The sequence below is a fragment of the Selaginella moellendorffii genome, unplaced genomic scaffold, assembly GCF_000143415.4.
Source record: "Selaginella moellendorffii unplaced genomic scaffold, v1.0 SELMOscaffold_42, whole genome shotgun sequence".
In the NCBI taxonomy this organism is placed as follows: Eukaryota; Viridiplantae; Streptophyta; class Lycopodiopsida; order Selaginellales; family Selaginellaceae; genus Selaginella; species Selaginella moellendorffii.
Window position 1 is genome coordinate 239201 of NW_003314303.1, and position 13234 is coordinate 252434.

Consider the following 13234-nt stretch of genomic DNA (forward strand, 5'->3'; position numbering starts at 1 on the left):
AAAGGAAAGGAATGTGAACGTTTCTCGTGATTCCTAAATTCGAGACTCCACGACGAGCAAGCAATTAATTTAGCGTAATGGCGCTGCTTAAATTCGGCTAATGCCCCAAAGAGCTCCGGTTCTTGGGCGCTCGAGAGGAAGAGTTTGGGAGTTTTTCCTGATCGTCAATCCAATCCCAATTCTTTTCTGTGAGTGCTAGTGATCGATCGCCATGGAGAGGAGCCGGCAGCAATCCATCCAGTTGGAATTGGTAGGGAAGATGGTTTCCAAGGAGCTGTCGCTCAAGTACTCGGATCTCGCCGCCGCTCCAAGCGACGATCTCGCCCTCCACGCGCCATTCTGCTTCCACTTCGCCGCCTTCCAGTGCTACAGCCCCCAGACCGCGCTGTGGCTGCGGGACTTCGATCGCCGCAAGAGTGTGGACGCCGCCCCAAAGAGCAGTCCCTCCTCCTCCAGCAAGAGCTACATTTACTACTCCAGCAGCGGCGATTTCTCCTCTCCCTCATCCGCCCCTCCCTCCTCGTCTCCATCCTCCAGGCTCGCGAGGCTCATCTCCAAGAAGAAGAAAGCGCGCGGCGGCAAGACGAAGAAGACGAAGTGGCCATGGCGCCTGTACGACAGTACGGCAATCTCCTTCAAGGGCAAGGTATGTACGGTCTCGCTATGGAGTGGCTAATTCTTTTTTGCTTATCAGGTATCTTGCAGGGCGTTTAGTTGCATGTCGCAAGAATTTCCAGTGCCGCCAATCCATTTGCCCAGGCATATCCCAGAGATGCTCTAAGTGAACAAATTGCAAAGGCAAAATAATTCTATGTTTTAAGATTTATAATGCATTTTAGCAACACTTCAACAAATTTCTCATAGTGTTTTGTTAGTTTCTTCCTTTTGCAAGTCTATCTATCTACTGCCCACTCGGTTGCAGATCCATGTAACATCATCAAGTTCTAAGCGAAGACAAGTCAGACTGCGTGGTCTCTATCTAAAAAATGTTCTTTGACACTTTGCAAATAGATGGATAGATAAAATGGTTTCAAATAAATATGTAGAAAAATCAGGAGAAAAGGGGCACTAAGACGAACTCTGCGATGCCAGTGTATTGCACCGTGAAAATCCAGCTGTTGGGATGGAACACGATCCGTCGCGAGGGAGTAAAGCCCAAACAGTGCCCAATCCAGTACATGTTATATGTGCTACAATACCACGCCTTGCCACCACCGTCATCCACAAACCCATCATCTTTCTCAAGGTGCTCACATCTCAAGCTCGTTACCACCGGGTGCCGGCTCAAGTGATCAAAGCCACTCTCTGCGAACTATCATGAAGAACATAAACTTGGAATAGATTCTCCCTGAGTCAAGATCGCTGACGCAACACCAGCGCGAAGCGTGGATCACAACATCCGGCTCCTCCACTATCCCCGTCGTTTCAGGTTTACCTAAACAACCTCTTGTAGAAATGGAGAGGCTTTTGAATCGCATGGCCATGCTTTTAAGTCCTGTGTGATATCATTCTCTCTGGATATCAACAACTAGGACACGTGTTTGACTGGCTTGTGGGAAGAAATTAAACGACAAAAATCTGGCCGATTTTGAGGATTTTGCAAAAGTGAATTGCCGTTCTTCATCTGTTTAATATTTGGCAGATTTCATAATGTTTATTAGAAGCCAAGTCTTCTCTATAAATCACTGGCATCTCAAGTTGTCTTTTGTGAAACTTATCATCGTAGCAGGCTCTACATTTTCTCATAGCAATTGGAGTTGTTGAGATTATAGAATTAACATGAAATTAATTAATATAGAGAGAAATAAATTAAATGTATTAAAATTTATAAAATTTACTTTGAATTCAAATTCACGAGCCTCACACCAACATGGTTTATTCTATTGTATTCTTGGACATAATGCTGGTATTAATCAAAATTTTGCACACGGAAACAGACCACAAGAATATTTTTTTTTAAAATCATAATTCTTAACTGCCTTTAGTCAAATTTGCTCTTAAGATCTGAAGAGGCCTGGAAATTCAAGACCCAACTAAAGGTTAGCCTAATGGGGAGTCATTTAGAGAGCAACAACGAGTAAAACTTTATGAGTGATCTTTAGTTTAAAAAGCATCAATTTTTTCCTTAGAAGCTTGTTTAATGGCATAAAGAGTCTTTCACATGTTACTTATTCTTTTATGCATTAGATAATTGTCCAAAATATTATCAGTTTTCATTTGGTTATGACGATGCATATGGCTGATTGAGCAAGGAGTCGAACAACAGTGACTAGCACGCCCGTCCTGGGATGCTCTTCGACTTCACACAGGTAGGCAGCCGCTTGCTGTCCTTGCTCAGTTACGAGCTTTGTCTTACCCACCATTTGATTGTTGTGAGCTACAAACGAATGATCAGGAACTGGAAGATGACATATACGAGCACAGTTTGTCCTTCGACAAAGCAGCTTGGTAAGATCTGTGGTCAAAAGCAGAAACTTGGAGCTCAAGTTTCTACTGGTGTAATTTGGATCAAAGTTTGGAAGTATATGTTCATAAAAGTTTAGTCTTCACAAAGGATGGTATCTCTTCGCTCACCGTTCTCAACGCCTCGAATCAGAACGAGGCTTGAAGATACCTCCGGAGATAAACTGTCGTTTTGATGCTCTTCCTTTCCTGATTACAAGTCAAGTACATATATGAATCACTTTTAAAACTGAATATCTGCCTGGTTCGATTCTAAACTTTTTCTCGATGATTTGTTTTACCAATCTTTGCTCAAAAGTGCTGCTCATTTGATGCCCTCAAGAAAAAATCCAGCGCTCGTCAATGGGTCAACTCAGGTTGACGTGTGAACTTTATCACAAAAGTGCTACATCTGAAGGTTTTACAAAACCTTGGATTCAAAGGTCGGATCATTGAATGCTCTGGCTGCTTGTAGTTTGATTTAATGCAAGACAAGTCTGATCCGATGTAGCCACATTATGAATTTGTGTGCTCAAGAATTGCTCGCAGTTCTCAATGCCTCAAATTGGATCTGGGCTTAGCCATTATGATGCTTTTCGTCGTAGTGATGAAGTTTTACAGCTACTCCTACATGTAGTTCCATCTAGTCTAGCACCCACTCCATTTAGCCTCACCTAGTTACACATGAATCAATCTTGGTGTTGAATCTTGTATGATATCATGATTTTTTTCCTGCTCTTTCATGAGATCTTCACTGAATCGATTCATGTGTTTGATTTGATGCCGAACAGGTTGTAGCAAGCAAGCAAGCAAGACTCGCGGACAGAAGATTCAACACTATGATGTAACTCAAGTTAAATAAAATGTAGTCAGATCCATAGTTACACATGCCGCAACGCGCTTCCTGTGGTGGCCCCATTCCGCCCTTGCTCGCACGCTGGCGCATGCACTCCTTGATCCCGAGCTGGTTTTGGAAAGCTCGCGCTAGTTTTAGCGAGAGGCTTACCTTCTTGGCCACTGCTGTGGCAGTCGTCCAGTTATCTCCAGTCATCATGAGCGTCCTTATTCCCATTTGTTTGACGCCTTCCACGACGATGGCGGCTTCTCGTTTGAGGGGGTCTGACACTGCGAGTGACGGAGGTCGTGGCCAACGGTGACTAGCACGTCCGTCCTGGCACGCTCTTCGACTTCATGCAGGTAGTTGGCCGCTTGCTGTGATAACGGAATTCCTTGCTCGGTTACGAGCTTCGTGTTTCCCACCTGTTTGATTGTTGTGAGCTACAAACGAATGATTTGGAAGTGGAAGATACATACCAGCACAGACAATGCAGCTTCCGCTTTCAAATCGGAGAATTTCTTTACCCAGCTGAAGTCCCGGGTTCTCGACAGAGGCTTTGGCGTCGAAGGAACCCCTCCAAGGACCAAATGGTGGTACGCATAGTCGAGAACTGCTCTCGCAAGCGGATGCTCGCTACCAGCCTGTGCAAAACCAGTGACGACTTTCATGAACTTCGAAAAGAAAAGAAACAAAGAAAGAGGAGTAGCACTTCAGCAGCAGCAAATGCGAGCATCTCCCGACAGGGTCATTCCGTTCCGTTAAAGGCTTAGTTATCACAGACTGTCTACCATTTGTCAAGGTTCGACACACTGGTGTCGTTCTAATGCGTTGCCACCTTTGATTAAAATTCCGTTGAAACCTCCAACACCGCTACCATGATAGCAGTTACGGAGTAAACTATGCAGACGTAGTTCCAACAGTGACCCATATTGGCCGAGTCACAACGAAGCTAATGATACGCCCCGAGATAGAACTTTCTGCCAATGATAAATTGCACCGGAGTTACAAGGAGCCAGTTCATCCAGTCACCCATGAGAGAGAAAAGGCCCACAGTGGATGAGCAAAAGCCGATAAGCATCAGCTTGCTGGCTTCGAGGTCCATTCTCGGGTACAGGTCGATCAACTGCGAGCCATGGCTTTGTTGGGCATATGGTGTTTCAGCTGCCTTGGTTCTTCAACGTAATTCTGTCGAACAAGCTTCAGCTGCCTTGGTTCTTGCACGTAATTCTGTCGAACAAGCTTCCGCATACAGGTTGATCAGAGCGCTCTGAAGTACAACACTCGCAGAGACAGCCTGTGCATGAACAGCTCTACCTTTTGCTCCACGTCGCGCAGTGCAACGGGCAGATTCTTTGCTGCCCGCAACAGAGATGCGAATGTAGCCGCCGCAGCTCGTTTCAGCCTATATCATGGTTTTCGTTGATAAATTGCTCAAACATAAAAAACAGTTTTGGTTTTCATCGCATCTTGTTATAAAATCTCAAATAATCACTGCATCTTGAGATCATCGGCGATTCTGGAACAGAATCTATCTCAATATTGAGAAGAAATTTCCATTATCAATTTCAATGGGTGCTCCAGTTTATAATGAAGTAGATGGCGATTTGGAAATGGTTCCATTAAAAACTCACCAAATGAGCCTATAACAGTCGTCAGATCTGCCGATGGTCAATAGCAGAAACTTGGATCTCAAGAAACGGTTTCTTGAGCTCCAAGTTTCTGCTGTTTTGTACATAAGGCGATGGATAAAATGGAGGCTGCTGTAATCTGTATGTTCATACAATATTCTGTGCCTTCTTCAGTCTTCACAAAGCATGAAAGAGGGCAAATGATGAAGCATCTCTTCTCTCGCCGTTCTCAATGCCTCGAATTGGAACGAGGCTTGAAGATACCACGGGGGACAAACTGTCATTCTGATGCTCTCCTCTCTTGATTACAAGTCTAGAACATATGAATCAATTTCAGAAGTGTGGTGGAATCTCTTTGCATGATACTATCTACGTGGTTCAATTCCTTTATTTGTTTTCCGAATCTTTGCTCAAACTGCTGCCCTCAAGCAGCAGGCAGATGATTCAGAGATGTGTTTGATTTAATGCAGGACAGGCCCAATCCCATGTAGCCACAATTTGGGGCAGAAGATTCAACACTGTGCCTTGAGGGAAAATGGTTTCTTGAGTTCCAAGTTTTTGCTGTTGTGTGCAAAACCTAGGATTTAATGAATGTATGAGCTCATGGATCATCGAATGCGCTTGTATTCGGTGCTGATTTGATTAGAGATTCATCTGTATATGTGCTCAATAGAAGGAACGAAGCAAATGATGAATCATCTCTTCCCCGGATCGGAACGAGGCTTGAAGATGGACAAACTGTCATTGCCATTGTCATTGTGTGTTGGATGGTGATCGATCTTTGTCTCTGTTGCAAGCTTTTACTCCATGATTTCTTTTTCATGCTCATTGGATGAGATCTTTACTAAATGATTCTACAGTGCATCAACTTGATGCCTTGCCACGAACATAAAGACAAATTCGCGGAGAAGAGTAAATCTTCTTTACCTTTCTCCTATCGAAATCGACTCTGATCTAAGAAAATAGTCAAGCATGAGGAGGCAAGTGAGCACCGGTAAGCGACCACTTGGAGATGACAAGAACGCGATCAATGTCGAAACTCACAAAACATCTCATGTACAAAATATATAGTTACACATTATTGCCTGCTTCTGTGTTGTGGTTGGAAGTCGAGAATCTCCGTCAACCTGGGCCTCCTGTAGAGCCTCAGTAGCAACGAGCAGCCGATAACGCTAACCGAGGACATGGCCATGGCGGCACCGGCCATCCAGGGCGGCAGGCTTATCGAGAAGAAAGGATAGAGCACACCAGCAGCAACGGGGATGGCCACCACGTTGTATCCCATCGCAAACACGTAGTTTAGCCGGATCCTGGCGAAGGTCTTGCGCGACAAGTCGATCGCCGTGATCACGTCCTCGAGGTTGCTCCTCATGAGCACGTAATCGGCGGCTTCGATGGCGATGTCGGTCCCGGCACCAATCGCCATTCCCACGTCCGCTGCTGCCAGCGCGGGAGAATCGTTGATGCCGTCGCCCACCATGGCTACCACGGTACCGTCGGACTGGAGCGACTTTACCACCTCGGCCTTGCCGCCGGGGAGAACTTCTCCCATGCACTCCTTGATCCCGACCTGGTTTTGGAAAGCTCCGAGTTAGCTATAGCGAGAGAGGACGGGGGGCGAGAGGCTTACCTCCTTGGACACTGCTCGGGCAGTCGTCCAGTTATCTCCAGTCACCATGAGCGTTCTTATTCCCATTTGGTTGAGGCCTTCCACGACGATAGCGGCTTCTCGTTTGAGCGGGTCTGACACTGCGAGGATTCCACGGAGATCGTGGCCAACGGTGACTAGCACGCCCGTCCTGGCACGCTCTTCGACTTCACGCAGGTAGTTGGCCGCTTGCTGCGGGATGGGGATTCCTTGCTCGGTTACGAGCTTCGTGTTTCCCACCTGTTTGATTGTTGTGAGCTACAAAACGATCTGAAAGTGAAGATGACATACCAGCACAATTTGTCCTTCGACAATGCAGCTTACGCCTTGGCCTGGTAGAGCTTTGAAATCGGAGCATTTCTTTACCCAGCTGAAGTCCCGGGTTCTCGACGGAGATTTTGGCGTCGAGGGAACCCCTCCAAATACCAAATGGTGGTACGCATAGTCGAGAACTGCTCTCGCAAGCGGATGCTCGCTACCAGCCTGAGCAAAACCAATGAAGACTTTCATGACCTTAGAAACAAATAATGAGGAGAACAAACCTCAGCAGCAGCAGCAAATGCCAACATCTCTGACAAGGTCATTCCGTTGAAGGCCTTTGCAGTTGTCACAGACGGTCTACCATTAGTCAAGGTGCCCGTCTTATCAAAAACGACACATTGGATCTGGTGTGCTCGTTCTAGTGCGTCGCCGCCTTTGATCAAAATTCCGTTGGAAGCTCCAACACCAGTTGCTACCATGACAGCAGTTGGTGTGGCGAGTCCCAAAGCGCAGGGACACGCGATCACCAGCACAGCAATCCCGAACATAAGTGCAAAAACAAAATGATTTGTACCATCCGGCATCCAAGAATCTGGATATAATTCAAGCACTCCCGCCAGGTACCTAGCAAAACACAGAAATTTTGCATGAGCTTGTAGAGGCGCTAGTTACCGAGGGAAAACAAAAAGACTTACCAGCAAATCCAAGTAGATAATGCTAGCACAACCACAACAGGAACAAATATGCTTGACACCTTTACAGATGAAAAACCCGTCAGCACTCACTACAAAGAGAGGGAAACACGACTTACGTAGTCTGCGAATTTTTGAATCGGAGCTTTGCACATTTGTGCATTCTCCACAAGGTTGACAATTTTAGCCAGCGCAGCGTCTCTTCCGACCTTCACTGCTTCGATGTAAAGAAGCCCGTTCACGTTGATGGTACCTCCAATGACATTGTCGCCAACGGATTTGTCAACCAGTGCAGCCTCTCCTGTGATCATGCCTTCGTTGACGTGACTTGAGCCCTCCACAACGAAGCCGTCAGCTGGAATCTTAGAACCGGGCACAACCTTGAGCCTGTCTCCTTTCTGTATCAGCTGGGCATCAATCTCCGTTTCCTTCTCTACAGTGATATGCTCAAGGTTTAGAATGCATGGCTATTGAACGAACCTGAGTTACCTGAGTCAGCAGTGACCAACATAGCAGTAGTCGGTGCGAGCTCAAGCAGCTTTCCAATCGCCTCGGATGTCTTCCCTTTGGCGAGAACTTCCAAATACTTTCCAAGCAATACGAAGGTAAAGAGCATAGTCGTCGTCTCGAAGTACGTCCTTCCATGAAAGCCCGTAAAAGCACCGTAAAAGATAGCACCTACGGAATAGACGTACGCAGACGTCGTTCCAAGCGTAACTAGAACGTCCATATTGGCCGAGCCACTACGAAGCGAATGATACGCCCCGAGATAGAACTTCTTGCCAATGATAAACTGCACCGGAGTTACAAGGAGCCACTTCATCCAGTCACCCATGAGAAAAGGTCCACAGTGAATGAGCAACAGCCGATAAGCAAACGGAACGTGTGGACAAACCACCGTGATGAAGAAAACTGGAATCTGAAAGGAAAAAAAAGAAACATGAGTTTGACGAGTGAAAACAACAAGTACAACTCACACTGAAGGCCAAGCTCGCGATAAAAAGCCGTAACGCCGAAGATACTTCTTTGCTTTTATCCGGAGAATAAGACGTATAAGGATTCGGGAGCACGACTTTATACCTCCCAGCCCCGGCATTCTCGATACCGTGAACGATGTCTCTGAGCTTCAGCACTTCCGGGTCATACATAACTACAGCCCTTTCCAGCAACACGTCCAGCGTGAAATCCCTGACGCCTTTGAGCTTGGAAAGAAGCTCCCCAACCTGCGTTCCATCGTCCTCAAACATCCCACCTATGGTGAGAATCACCTTGTCCCGTTCCTCACTCTCAATGAGCTCTGCCTCGAACCCTGCATCTTCGATCGTCTCAATGATTTGCCTTCTCTGCACAGCCTTGGGATCAAACTCCACCTCTCCCATCTCGGTCGCCAGCGCCACAGCAACGCGCTTTACACCTGGAAGCTTCGCCAAAACGCCTTCCACGGAGTTGACGCATGCTGTGCATGTCATGCCACCAACCTTGAACTTTTCAGTGGTTGTCAGTTTGCTTGGCGGAGCAGCGTTGCCATTACCAACCAGGTCGATCATGAAAGTTCTTGACAGAATTTCGGCATCAAAGCCAGCGTCCTCGATGGCCTCTTTGATTGCATCCTCCTGCAAAGCACAAACAGGCGTGAGGAGAACTTTCGCCGGAACCAAAGCACTACTAAACTCTTCCACAATCGTTTCTCTAGATTTCTGCTCTTGCTCTTTTCTCACAAATCAAGCAAAGGTCTATCCTGTAAAAAAAAAAACAAAGTACCTGCAAGAAGATCTATCCTATGCAAGTCAAGTACCAAAATTACTACGAGTGAGGACTCACATACCTTGCACGTCCTGGGATCGAATTTCACATCCGCCTTGTTCTGCAAGAGCGCCACCGTCGCGGAAGAAACGCCGTCGATCCTCAGCACCGCCTTCTCCACAGACGTCGAGCAAGCCGTGCAAGTCATCCCTCCAATCGCGACCTCCAATCGACACAGCGCCGGCGCGCCGCTCTTCCCATTCTCATTCCCGTCCTCCAAGAAAGAAGAACTCGTCAGCAGCGGCTCTTTCTCCAGCGCCGCCTCATCCAACACAAGCCGAGCCTGCGCCTCAAGATCCTCCAGCTCCAGCTCCTTCCTGATCGCCCCTCCTCTATGCGGCGCCATACCCCAATTTGCGAAATCCTGCCCCTACAGATCCCGGATAGGAGAGATCGATCTAGAAATCCTCGAAATCCGAAACCCCGGCGGCCGCGAGCGAGGGATTGAGCGAGGAGGCCCTGTGGAGCGAAATTTGCTGCAGGGCGGCCATTGCTAGAGCGTGGCGAGGGCGCCGAGGAAGAAAGACTGGAACAACTAGCGTGACCTAAAATCCGATGTGGGGATCTTCTTCCCTGTGCGTGACCCCGCGTCACGATTCCATGTAGTACAAGCGCTTGCAGTACAACAAGAAAATACTTGTTTAAAAAGACCACGCATTTTTCTCTCTCTCTAGTCAACGTTGTGTTAGAAAAAAGTGCGTAAAAATGGCATTCTAGAAAGGTGGGCAGGTAAAAATGGTAAAGTGAGAGAGCACAACACTTTTTACTCGGCCGTGACGGTGGTGGTGGTGGAAGACGACGCGGCAGTGGTGGTGGCGGCGATGGCGGCCGCGGCGGCGGCGCTGACCGGGTCATCGGTGGTCCAATGCTTGTCAAAGTCCATGTCGTCCAGTGTGTTGAACTGGAATGGCCCGTCAAACATCAAATTGCTCATGGGCGCGGAGGCCCCTGGAACTCCCCCGCCACCCCGAGAGCTTAGATCTCCTCCATAGCCACCGTTGTTAGCGGCGGCGGCGTTAGCGGCGCTGGCACTCATCATCGAAACACCACCATAGCCATTGTCAAAGCTGGGGTTTCCGGCGTTGCCACCATGGGGTCCTCCCGGGAATCCACAGCCCATGTTAAAGTCCGTGTAGTGAGAAGCGAGCTGGTCAATTTGGTGAAGCTGCTGATGGTGGTGGTGGTGGTGAGGAGGAGGAGCGCTGCCACCGCCACCTTCGTACTTGGATGGCTCGACGAACTTGGTGGCGGCGGTGGTGGCGATGGAAGACTTGCTTGAGTTGGATATGGAGTCCTCGTCTCCGGGGCCTATCAAATCCTTCTGCCCAGCTGCAAGAAGCGGAGGATTCACAGTGCTGGTGTAGATCTGGCTGTTGTTGTTGTTGGTAGTCATATTGCAGTTACCATTGTTGTAAACGGGCAATCCTCCTTCCATACCGCCATTACCACAGCCCACCATTCCTTGTCCATACAAGATGCCCCCACCGGGCAAATTGAGGTCCAGGAGCCCTCCGCCACCCTGGGCCTGAGCCACGACGCCGCTGTTCATCTCGGGGTGGAGCATCCGCTGGATCGCCATGAGCTGGTAAGTCTGGTACGAGTGCATGGCGTACTTGGTGATGATGTCCTTGAAATCGATCGCATTGCCACCCAAGTTGCCGCTGTTGCCCGTGAACCCGGCCTCGTGAACTTTACCATCGCAGATGACGATCACACCCACCTCGGCATTGCACAGCGTCGCGAGCTGCTCGGCCTTGCCGCGGAGTCCCTTCAGCCGCTTCTTGAACGTTTCCCTCCTCGACTTGTCATTCCGGATGAATTCAATGGGAAGTTTTCGCCTTCCCATTGACGCTTCACGCCATGAGACGCGCGAGATTGTGAGAAATGCGAAAGAGGGCTTTTCAAACTGGACGGCATTGTCTAGTTGTAGCGGCACGTAAACCGCAAATAGCTCCCCATGGCATCCATCAAAAATGGCCACAATGCGCTAATTATACGCCCCAAATAAGTGTGTCACTTATCCTTTAAGATAAACTTCAAGTCTAAGCCCTAAATTGAATTTAGGGTTCTAGCGATGGGAGGCACAGACAATGCGGGGTGACGCGACCGGGCCCCTACCCGCGAGCTCCGCCATCTCGATCGGCTTCCCAGGCGGCGATCGCCAGCTCCAGCGATGCAAGAGGTAGGCGAGGGTGAGCGTGACATGGGGCATGGCCAGCGGGATCCCGACGCAGCGGCGCCGCCCGGACGAGAAGGGCAGGAGGTCGAAGTCGTTTCCCAGCACGCTGTGGTCGCTGCCCAGGAATCGCTCGGGGAGAAAGAGCTCGGGGTCGCTCCAGATGCTTGGGTCGTGATGGATTGCCCAGATGTTCACGAGGACCGTGGTGTGGGCGGGGATCGTGTAGCCGGCGAGAGTTACCTCGCGATCGTTGTAGTGGGGGACGCCCAGCGGCGCGATTGGACGCTTCCGGAAGACTTCCTTGACGATGGCTTGGATGTAAGGCAGGTCTTTTAGATGCGACTCCTCCAAGGGACGATCTCTCCCCACGACTCTGTCCAGCTCCTCGTGAGCTCTCTCCTGGACTCTGGGGTTTACTATCAGCTCCGAGATGGCCCATTCGATCGTCCCCTTGGACGGTCCAGTGCCGGCCATCAGCAGATCCTGCGTCCCACGCTTACGTGAGAAACAACGAAGAACGCAAGACTTTTCTTTCTTCTTTTGCTTACCTGGAGCAGTGCGATGATCTGGTCGTTGCTAAGCTTGTTTTCTCCTCCCAGAGTCAGCATCACGTCGACGAAATCCCGGGGATTTTCCGGATCGAAGTCTTTCGTGTGCTCCTCGATGACTGCTTCCAGAAAGCGAGATCTTGCTGGTAGGACTTCATTCTTGAGTCGGTTTTGCGTCCCTCTGAGCGTGTCCAGCCATCGCATCGCAGGGATGTAATCAGCGGCAAACAGCCTCCTGGATTCTTTCGCTTGGATCGCCCACGACGCCTTGTAGGCTTCGGCCTCGGGAGTGAGCGGCGTGTCAGTGCCGTAGAACTTCCTCCCGAACAACACGCACGTCATGAGGTTGGTGAAGTACTCCTGCAGCATGGAGCTGAGATTAAACTCGTGCCCGTCTTTTGCAGACGCCTCGACGGTCGCTCCAAACGCTCCCAGCTCCCTCTTGCGAGTGCTGGCAAAGTGGCTCACCTTGGAGGCCGTGAAGAGCTCTGTGCCGCACACTCGCCGCAGCATCTTTCATCGCTCGCCGTGCGGTGCGAAGATAAGGTCCTGGAAGTTGTGGCTAATGAGTCGACCGATGGTGAAGAACAGGGGCCTGCTCGCAAACTCGACGTCGTGCTCCTTGAGGACTTGCCTCGCCATCTCCGGGCTGCTGATGATGATGTGAGGCCGGACTCCCAGCCGGAGTAACATAACAGGGCCATACTTTCGAGCCATCTCGGCCAGGGAGCGATGCCGATGGGGGCCGAGCGAGAAGAGAGAGCCAACGAGGGGCCATGAGAAAGGACCTGGTGGGAAGTTCTTCTTGCTCCTCGCGCTGGTGGAGTGGAAGATCTGGAAGAGGAGCAGCAGGGCGGCCAGTGACGAGCAAATCCAAGTCGCCAAGAGCAGCAGCACATCCATGATGTTGCCCGGGTAGAAAAAAGAGATTGGTGGAGCTTTAAGTACGTCGAAGTGATGGATCGAAGGCCCCGGAGGGTGTGTTCGTCGAAGCATCCATGATGTTGCCCGGGTAGAAAAAAGAGATTGGTGGACCTTTAAGTACGTGGAGGCTCTGGCCTATTGCACAAAGTTCGGTTTTCGTGGACAAGACGCTTTTTTGTTTTTCTATGGCGGCTATGATAATTTATTGTAATATAAAAGATATTCTGAGAATAATGTATTTTAGCTAAGATCGCTTTTAAACTAATGACAA

General features: G+C 49.3%; 4 protein-coding genes across 4 annotated transcripts; 1 reads left to right on the forward strand and 3 right to left on the reverse strand.

The window, feature by feature from the left end:
- Window positions 1–63: 63 nt before the first annotated feature.
- LOC9635181 lies at window positions 64–863 on the forward strand. Its single transcript, XM_002979608.2, has 2 exons — window positions 64–646; window positions 695–863. Exons 1-2 carry the CDS (start codon window positions 212–214, stop codon window positions 779–781), a joined length of 522 nt encoding a protein of 173 aa, XP_002979654.1. The 5' UTR covers window positions 64–211; the 3' UTR covers window positions 782–863.
- Window positions 864–5928: 5065 nt separating this feature from the next.
- LOC9635852 (copper-transporting ATPase RAN1) lies at window positions 5929–9887 on the reverse strand. Its single transcript, XM_024684743.1, has 9 exons — window positions 9335–9887; window positions 8487–9122; window positions 7999–8428; window positions 7629–7942; window positions 7513–7571; window positions 7099–7441; window positions 6848–7039; window positions 6539–6796; window positions 5929–6478 (listed from the first exon to the last, which is right to left on the reverse strand). The coding sequence occupies exons 1-9, from the start codon at window positions 9656–9658 to the stop codon at window positions 5987–5989; spliced, it is 3048 nt and encodes a 1015-aa protein (XP_024540511.1). The 5' UTR covers window positions 9659–9887; the 3' UTR covers window positions 5929–5986.
- A 1419-nt stretch (window positions 9888–11306) lies between these two features.
- LOC112349759 (cytochrome P450 98A3-like) lies at window positions 11307–12568 on the reverse strand. The gene is made up of 2 exons (XM_024684744.1): window positions 12040–12568; window positions 11307–11974 (listed from the first exon to the last, which is right to left on the reverse strand). The coding sequence occupies exons 1-2, from the start codon at window positions 12550–12552 to the stop codon at window positions 11381–11383; spliced, it is 1107 nt and encodes a 368-aa protein (XP_024540512.1). The 5' UTR covers window positions 12553–12568; the 3' UTR covers window positions 11307–11380.
- On the reverse strand, window positions 12556–12942 carry LOC112349725 (cytochrome P450 71B21-like). Its single transcript, XM_024684676.1, has one exon. The coding sequence runs from the start codon at window positions 12940–12942 to the stop codon at window positions 12556–12558; it is 387 nt and encodes a 128-aa protein (XP_024540444.1).
- Between the last annotated feature and the right edge of the window lie 292 nt (window positions 12943–13234).